Consider the following 9302-nt stretch of genomic DNA (forward strand, 5'->3'; position numbering starts at 1 on the left):
TGTGATATTTAGTGTTTTGCTAGTCTGCTGTTCTCTGCTACTAGCCAAGAAAAGTTGTACCCTGTATTTGTCTTTTAGCAAAAATAAAAAAACTTCAAGAATCAATGTTTCATGTCCAAAATGTTACACTTTCCAGTCTTGTGACAACACTAACCAGGTTCGCTCAGAGGTTTTGTTTATCCCTTTTTTTTGTATGAATGTCTCCACATTCTGGACTGTCCATGGTATTTTAAAGGGTAAGTCCACCAATTGTACACATTCAGGTGTGTTTACATGTTTTGGGGGGTCAGACTGCATCATGGGTAATGTAGGTGCGAAAAGGAAGAAGAATGTGTGGAATAAAAAAGGTTCTGCTGTGTCAATTTCTATTAGTTGTATGAGTGTAGCTTTTCAAAAACCTGGTGCTAACATTACCCCCCATGCAACTGGGCCACTGACTGATTAAATGCATCTCCCTTTGGAGCCACTAAAGACTTTATACCACTTTATATCACATATGCAGTAGTCCTTCCCAAGACTTATAAACACACTTTAATGTGTAACGTTGGTGGAGTTACTCTTTAACTGAGATACAACTGTGGATGTTGCTCTCCATTTGAATAAAGCATATTTGTTTATAACAACCCAGGACATAGTTTCCGTGAGGTAGTGAAGTCACATGGTCTCCAGCGTGCAATTCTTTAGCCAAGGTCATGAGCCACCCGGATCATGACTTACCTCATCTCATGGTCTATTCGGTTAGTAAATGGCGCCTTGAACAATAGCCACGCTAAATCCAATGACTTTTGCAATGTGAAATTGACTTTACTGGCAGGGGCAATAACATTCCTGGTTTCAACACTAGTCTCTGGAAGAGTTCTTCATCCCACACACTGTTTAACAGCATGTGAAACTAGGTCAGGGTGTGGAAAAACAACCTGAACATCCATACGCTGCTTTATAATTCAGTTAGAGCATGTTCCCTGGGCAAACTTTTGTCGTAAACCACACTGTATTTCTTTTTCACCTGTTATCAAGCAGTGGGGTAGATGTTCAAAGGTATTTTCTATGAACCCACAGATGTCTAGCAGTCTGCCTGGCATTGTAAAGTCAGTCCAAGACTGTACCACTCCTCTCTGCTGCCTTAACTACGGCTGTGACAGCGTCCAGCACAGTGGGTGCAGATATTGGATTTTAATGTTGGTTTCACCTCTGGGAAACGTTGTATCAGCCTGAGCTGACATCTGTGGGGTTATAAAAAAAAAAAAACTAACTGAAGATACAACCAGCTGCTGCCTGACAGGTAACAAATAACATATTGATGGGGAACATTGTGTAAATATATTACGGATTAATGCACGCAGTGCTGGGGTCATGAACAGGGCTAGGGGCCAGTATCATGTTTTGAACCCTGCAGTTGACTCATGCTCCTCGTTAATTAACCCATCTGTCAATTCAAGGCAGTTAAACGTGTTTTTTTCCTCACCGACACATGACCAAAATGTTCCCCTACCGCTTGCAGATGTCATCGGCTGTCTCCTTGGTGAACACCCGCTCCTGGAGCACGTTGTTGAGTGCATGAATCGCGCACAGCTCCAATCGTTGCTTCTCATGAAACACGTCTCCTTCGCTCATACTAATGCTTAGTTACCACACACAGAGAGACAAGGGAGAAGCACCGTTAACAAAGTAAACATTGGCTAGCCTAGCATGTAGCACATGAGTGTGTGTGTGTGTGTGTGTTAAATAGCACAGTTTGCAGTCCATTCAGGGCTAACCGTAACTTAAAAGTCGTTAGCCTACCGTAACGGATGCTAAAGTGTGGCAGCTTTGGTGATTGCGCTTTAGTTTGGTGGAAAAACAAAGCAAAGTGCACTACTATTAAAAAAAACAAAACAAACAAACAATAGCTAAATGAAACTACTGACCTGCTGATGAAGCGATTCCCAGTTGAACAGATGCTGGAGTCTGACAGCGACATCCAGAAACCGGAAGCAGATCCGTTGTTTTTGTTGTGCGGATGACACGCCCATTTACGGTATTGATACCAGCACTGGAAAAATCGGCTGTGAATCTTTTTGATGTGTTCAAATTAAAATGCAATAAATTATCGTATCTCCCCTCGACTCACGCACAGACGTCCTTATTTCACCAGGCTGTCGGGGCTCACGTCTACTGTGGACGTTATGTTGCAGCGCCCTCTAGTGTTCAGCCTGCTTATTGTGCTTATAATGGTGGAGGCGGTGATTTCTAGGTTTTTCTATTAGACAATATGGATGATAAGATTTGCCACAGCAATCATCAGTGCTCGAATGCAACTAAGTACATTTACTGAAGGACTGTTTCAATTTTATGCTGGTTTATGCTTCCACTCCTCTAAATTTCAGAGGGACATTTACCTCCGATTCACATTACTGATAAAAACAGCACTCACAGGCCTATTTTCCAGGGCTGATCATTGGTCTACCCCTTGTATAAACATATTATAATACTCTCCACCTGCTTACCTGGATACATAGACTTCTGTTTACAACCTGTTTACATTTCAATATATATATATTATTACTACCTGTTCATACTGACTCATATCTCAGGAACTATATTTATTTAATTTGCTGGTTATAAGATGTTTACTCATCACAGTATTAATATTTATATTCATACCTGTGTACAATTTATTATGTATAATTTACATGTATACACAAAGGTTCATTTAATTGCCATTTAACAACACAGGGTTGTTCAACAAAATGTTAGAGAAGACAAGGTAAGGATGCAGAGAATGATATAAAGTGGAAAAGTAACAATCAAGATCATGAATCCTGCTGCTGTGAGAACAAAATAGAGAGTTAAAGGGGCACTTTGTAGTTTTGGAGAAGAAATTCAAACAAAGAATTTATCATTTTAGATATCAATGAGCCAGTAATACAAACTCAGATATATTTTTTTCCCATGACTGAATGAACAAGCTGTTCTTAGTGAGAAATAAAGTCCCCAAAGCACTGAAGCTGGAAAGCTCTGTTTATAATGAAGCACATTTGTTCATCTAGTTTAAGTTTAAGAAAGTCAATGAATGCTGATGACGATTTAAAATGTATTGCCCAAAACTACATAGTGCACCTTTAAATAGAGATATGTTGTTTTTAACTGGGCTACATGTACAGTCTACAATGGAAATAAATAAATCTTACATGTATACTTTTTTGTTATGTTTGATGATTAAATGAACACATTCTTGTAATGCCATCTAAGCTAAAATGTAATAAAGTGAAGTGAAACTAAGCAAAACTAAACTTGATTGGAGAATAGGTTGTGAAGGAGGCCAGTTCTTACTAAAGGTATATAAACATTTTAAACACAAAGATATGGTACTGCTTTAAGAAGCCTATGTTTTTATGTTGTATGACGTTCAACAATAGTCTGTGGAGTTTTAAAACATTTAGGCATTTTAAAACAAGAACACCATCGCGATATAAGCTGAAAGTTTCTAGTTACCAAGAGTTTTATTGCCTTTAACAGCTGTGTCTACACAGTATTGTTCAGAGGGGGATGTGAGTTTTTTAAACGGACCAATGGCTGACTCGCATCAGTCATATTTCCGACTCTGTGAGGCTGATTGGGCTGCCGACTGTGACGAACCGATAACACTGTACCATAATTGGCCCACGGTTTCTGACGTATCATGTCACTAAGATGCCCATTGGTCTGTGGTAATAGGTTAAACTGAGGATCGTATTTTTGTTCCTGTGTCAACGAAAAGAAGAAAAGAAGAGTAACCAGTGAGACCCGGCTAAGTTTTGATCAAAGATAGTTTTTCAAATCACAACCAAACAGTCTCTTTATATCTGACTCCAGCCGGACACACACCGCCTCAGCAGAACTCTTTTTGAAGATGGTAAGTCGGATGACCGAGCTTATTGCTAACGGCTAACGGCGGTAGCTGCTAGCTTGATTCGATATTTAGCCGTAGCCAGCGGTCGAGCTTTTAATCCGTTTTGCGTGTCTTATTGTCTCTGAGGTCAACTAACATCCCTTATTTACATTAGTGTTATTCAATCAATTAACTGGTCCTAAGTAGGAACTGTATCACGCATTAAGAAAACACCGAGCAGCTTTTACTTAAACGATATCAAATTGAGGCTAGGCTAGTAACGTCACTGCTAACCTTAATAGTAATGAGTGCTAACGTAACGCTAAAGTTACCCATCGATTGATCGGCTTATATCCGATCACAGTGGCAATACCATTATTATAATATGATGGTTAATGTTGCCTGGCCTTCGTGATTGTGCTGATGCTAGGTAAACTTAGCAGTTACATAAACAATTAAGTTGAAAGTTGTTTGAGAAAAGAAAAGATAAAGAGGCTAATTAATGTTGTGGATTTAACTGTTACCTCATTTCTGTATTTGTATAAGTAATTGAGCGGTGTATTTGTCCGTATTGTATTTCATTTTTAAAAACTTAAGCTTTTAAGACATTAAAATAAGATGTGCCGTGGCTAACTGCCCCAATATGGCTTATAGTGGCTGATTCTAGTCCATTTCAAAACTTTAATTGGCATTTTTGTGTAGCCAAAGTTCAAAATGAAGTTGCAAACGGGTTGCGTATTACAAGAAAACAAGTTTTAAGGTTTATGAAAATCTCAACTAAAAATGTTTTATTTAGCCTTTTCTAAGGAGTTATCAATGTTTACTAGATGCAGTCTGCAATGAGACTATTTCTCAACATTGTCAATATACCCCTCACTTTGAGATCTTCCCATGTTTGTAGTATCATGTTTGCACACATGTTGGTTGAACCATCTTTCTGTCACTCTTACAGAACTCCAATGTGGAGAATTTACCTCCTCATGTTCTTCGCTTGGTCTACAAAGAGGTTTCAGCTTTAGCAGCGGACCCTCCTGAGGGTATCAAGATTTATCCCAGTGAGGAAGACATAACAGAACTGCATACAGCCATCGAAGGACCTGGTAAGGGTAGCAATATGGCATCAACCAGTGATGAGACATTTTAAGTTGAAAACATGTCATGCTGCTGATGTTTGTATTTCATATTGAAGCTAACCATGGCTGCATGATAAGACACCTAACAGTCTGTACTGTCTTTTAATTAATTTAAGCTTTCTAGAATCCTACACAGCAGTGTCTTTCATGCCTCAAGGTCTGTTTCTGTTTGTCCACGAGACAGTTTTCTTAATATACCATCTCACTTGTCCATTAAAACGTCTGAAATCCAGGTTAAGTCGAATCGCTTAAAGGTCAGTACAGATCATGTATTTGGACATTTTATTGATTGGGCATGCAAACCATTAGGGGGAGAAAAAAAAATCACATGATCCTTGAGTAGACCACATATTCAAAGGTCAACTTTAAAAAATATAGATAAATAAAGATGAGTTGGCATGTTCTTTAATTATATCACATCCACTCTTGAGAAAACAGTATCCTATGCACTTATTCCTTTTTATAATGCCAGCTGTAGATGAATTACTGTTTCTTCTGTACTCCTGCTTTTGACTGATTTAATGTTGTGCCTGTGTTATACCATCACTACACATTCAAAATAGACATAATAACATAACAGATTTAAAATTATTCAGCAGCAAAGAGATTTCAGTCAATGACGAACCATTTAACATTATTCTTAGCTAATAACAGTTCTTACCTGTTTACCTCTCTTGCCTGTGATAGCATGTCTGTTCCACTGTGTTTAGCTAGCTGGTGGTTAAATGTTATGTTCTGCCACCAGCTTCATGGAACTACCATCATTACATCTTTTACTCATTATAGACTCCTTAGGATGTCCAACAATGCGCAGAAACAGTTCTTTCCATGGCTCACTGAAAATTAATGTATTCATACATACAAGCTCTATTCCTGGGTTTTGTACATGTTGCTGATTACATGCGAGACGCATAACCCACTTAAACCACACAGCCAATAATGTCCATGCTATCCTGTCACAGTGAGCTCATTGCTTCGGGCCTTGTTATGGTTAAGTAGGCCTTGAAGAGCCAGACACTTCTCCACATTTCATTTACTCCTCCACAGACCAACTTCTGTGCATCACTTTGATTTATTATGTCAGACAGTAGTATTGGTATCATACTTTATCATCAAAGTCTGACAAAGTGCATCTATAATTAACATATTTCATATTGCAATACAGTAAATTAAAATTCATATCTACATCAGACTATATATGACAGTTTTCTTCATAGACCTATATGGATTCTGATAAATGCACAAGTTTGAACTCACTGAGCAGTTACACGTGGGTGTAACATTTTCTGTTTTTGTTAGTTGACTCCGTTGCCGCTCTATGACCCTCTTTCTAGTCATGGAGCAAGTTTGGCAGAGTTGCTTAAATGAATTCTTTATGCTTTGACAGAGGGAACTCCGTTTGCTGGTGGCGTTTTCCGAATGCGTCTGGTCCTCGGGAAGGACTTCCCTGCGGTTCCACCCAAGGGGTATTTCCTGACCAAGATTTTTCACCCCAATGTGGGCCACAAGGGAGAGATCTGTGTCAACGTGTTGAAGAGGGACTGGAAGGCAGAACTCGGCCTCCGACACGTCTTACTTGTAAGAGGGACTGTCAGTCTTTGATGAGTCAGCCTGTGTTGCCTCCGCCGTTTTTACATTTTCTGTCTCTTTTTCTTTCCCCACAGACAATCAAGTGTCTTCTCATCCATCCGAATCCGGAGTCGGCACTGAATGAAGAAGCCGGCCGTTTGCTGTTAGAGGACTATGCAGAATATGAGTCCCGAGCTCGTCTGCTCACAGAGATCCACGCCATGGGCGGGACCTCTGGGGCACCTCAGGACCCTAATGACGGCCCACAGCCGAAGAAGCACGCAGGTGACCCAACAAAGAGAGCGGGACCCAGTGCAGCTGCTGTTCCGGCAGCTCTGGGTAATGGAGCTAATGGAGCCAGTACCACCAGCAGCAATAGCAACAGCAGTAGTAGCTCTAATAATGTAGCAGGGAAAAAGAAAGCAGATAAAAAGCGTGCATTGAGGCGACTTTAATACCTCAGCAAAATTCTCAGTGTGTGTGCGTACGTGTGTGAGCGCGAGAGTGTGTATATATAAATATTGAAGTGTGCTGACGATGTTTTTTCCCTTTTTTCTGACTCTTTCTACCACCTATCGAGACTGTCCACTTGGTATTCATAGTTTCCTTCTGTCTTGCCACCACTTTGTCCTGTTGGCATTACAGGTTTTGTTAATTATTTCCATACCTAAAGACACAATGAGAAATATCTGTTCCGATTTTAAAGGAAAGACGATAGCATCACTGCGGAAATCATGCCATCTGTTGTATTTTGCCCTCAGCCTAGCGCAAATGAATGATACAGGGAATGGATTTCACTGTGCAAAACATGGCCTCTAATGTCTGTCCATCACTGAGACTCCACCGCTACAGTCTCGGCGCTTTTTAAAGTGTTTCTTGGTAAATGCTGCTGTGATGGTACTGTGTACTGCTCAGCCAGGCTCACCCGCAAGTGTAAACCAGGATGCTTATTTGATTAAAATAAAATTTTCAAATTGAGCTCGAAGGAAATAAAGGAAGAAGTTTCTAAAAAGATTATGCAAAACGTCGGTGAGTTCGCTATTGGGAGAGACCTGTTGTCAGTGTCGAGAAAAATGGTAACATCTTTTAAAATTGTATTTTTCATATTGTGACCTGCATGAAGTAAAGGCAGTTAGCAGTGGAGTATAAGAGGTAGGTCTGTTTTGTTCATCATGGAATCTCAACTCGTTTTTAAGTTTTTTTTTTAAAAATAGTTTCACTGTCCAGTATTTTCAAAGGTTGTTTATAATCGACATGTTCATATTCAGCTGTCTTGTGGTTGTGTGTGAAGACCTAGATCAGTGGCTTTAAGGGAACAGGGTAGGCTGCCAGACTATAAAAAATGAATAATTTATTCTCTGTATTAAGCATACATTGGTGTGACTCGTTGAAACTACCCCTGCTCCCCCTGCAGCATGTGCTCTCACGTACCCAGCTGTCCGACCAGCCGTGTGGGTACCTGAGAAGACATTGCAGGAAAAACCTTCCACGTTTGATAGAACTCATCTCCTGACCCGTTGCACTGGGGAGGTTTCCTGGGCAGGTTTTCTCTCTGTTCTAAATGCATGCGGGGCCTACATTTCCCAAGGAAACACACATCTGATGCACTGTGTTAAATTGGATGGAAAAGGTGCCTCTGAAACTCCTGTCATTGTGCAGACTGTTGGCTGGACATTTTGTGTCCATTTTAAATTATTTAAATTAATAAAACATTGAAATACGAGAAGTGAATTAAAATGCGTCATGACTGTTTTTTCTTTTTCTTTCTTTTTTTTTTTTGCATGCATAATTGTTTATTGAGGTATAAATGTAGGTGTGTATCAGTATAGCTGCTGAGAATGGATACTGAGGTGAAGCTTTTACTGTTCAGCGGCATATAATAGCACTTCATTTTGTTTATAGTGGTCTCCTGTTCTGCAGTGATGGAATAACCATTATGAGGAAATCGGTAATTGCATCCACCCCAGCAAACCAGTGAGTGAAAGTGCACCCGGTAGAGCGTCATTGGACCATCTAATGAAGGGCTCCACCAGCCTCTGCTGCAGACATGCAGCAGCCCACCCACCTGTGTAGAAATAGCAGCCTGCCATGCAGGTAATTATCAGGCCCGTCTCAGACACCTGGGGCTCCGCATAACCCTTCACACCTTTGCCCAAGCCGCGTTTCGGAGGCGCATGGCTCCATCCCCACCTGCATCTCACCTCCACGCATCCTCCTCAGTTTGTTACAGTTCTCGGGTTGATTCATGTGCATCTGGTCTGATGTGGGTCAGGTGTAAGAGGGAGCGCACGCTTGTTTCCCTGTGCCACATACAGCGCACTGGTGTTCACTCATGATTCATCCCCGAGCTCCAACGTGTGATCAGTCACTCCGATTCATGCAAGCACAGTCCTCTGTTCAAACCGGCTGAGGAAAAAAAGAAAAAAAAAACCTAAATCCGGCTTCATTCATGTGCTGTTGATGCGAGCATCGTGAGGAAGCATTTATCTGTGTGTGACTTCGTCTCACTTTTACGTTTCCTGCACGTCTGACTGTCCCCCCTCGTCCTCAACTTAAAGCAAAACGTCTTGAATTTGCCAATGCAGATCTGGGTCTAATTGACAGTTTCGTTCACGCTCCAGTGTTAAAGCTTTTGCGCCAGTCCTCTCCCCTTCCCCGTTTTCATCGCTTTCATAATTGCCACCAACATAATGACACAGTTGCTGTGGCAACCGTGTCTCTCTTTTCTCTCTCTCTCGCACGCACACACA

General features: G+C 40.8%; 2 protein-coding genes and 1 long non-coding RNA gene across 3 annotated transcripts in view; 1 reads left to right on the forward strand and 2 right to left on the reverse strand.

The window, feature by feature from the left end:
- josd2 (Josephin domain containing 2) overlaps positions 1-2151 on the reverse strand; it is a 4560-nt gene extending 2409 nt beyond the window's left edge. The window contains exons 1-2 of the mRNA XM_037073055.1: positions 1908-2151; positions 1493-1621 (exon numbers count right to left, since the gene is read on the reverse strand). Coding sequence (XP_036928950.1) covers positions 1493-1621; positions 1908-1960 — 182 coding nt within the window. The 5' untranslated portion in view covers positions 1961-2151. The remainder of the gene's footprint in view (positions 1-1492; positions 1622-1907) is intronic.
- A 1508-nt stretch (positions 2152-3659) lies between these two features.
- Positions 3660-8240, forward strand: ube2s (ubiquitin-conjugating enzyme E2S). Its single transcript, XM_037075664.1, has 4 exons — positions 3660-3874; positions 4803-4950; positions 6371-6561; positions 6648-8240. The coding sequence occupies exons 1-4, from the start codon at positions 3872-3874 to the stop codon at positions 7005-7007; spliced, it is 702 nt and encodes a 233-aa protein (XP_036931559.1). The 5' UTR covers positions 3660-3871; the 3' UTR covers positions 7008-8240.
- LOC119006690 lies at positions 7749-9225 on the reverse strand. The gene is made up of 2 exons (XR_005070870.1): positions 9061-9225; positions 7749-8958 (listed from the first exon to the last, which is right to left on the reverse strand). It is a non-coding gene; the product is annotated as an uncharacterized LOC119006690 (long non-coding RNA).
- Between the last annotated feature and the right edge of the window lie 77 nt (positions 9226-9302).

This window comes from Acanthopagrus latus, chromosome 17, assembly GCF_904848185.1.
Source record: "Acanthopagrus latus isolate v.2019 chromosome 17, fAcaLat1.1, whole genome shotgun sequence".
Taxonomy (NCBI): Eukaryota; Metazoa; Chordata; class Actinopteri; order Spariformes; family Sparidae; genus Acanthopagrus; species Acanthopagrus latus.

Coding starts and splice junctions, on each gene's coding strand:
- ube2s (XM_037075664.1), top strand. Junction 4,951..6,370: donor TACAGCCATCGAAGGACCTG/GTAAGGGTAGCA, acceptor ATGCTTTGACAG/AGGGAACTCCGTTTGCTGGT. Junction 6,562..6,647: donor GCCTCCGACACGTCTTACTT/GTAAGAGGGACT, acceptor CTTTCCCCACAG/ACAATCAAGTGTCTTCTCAT.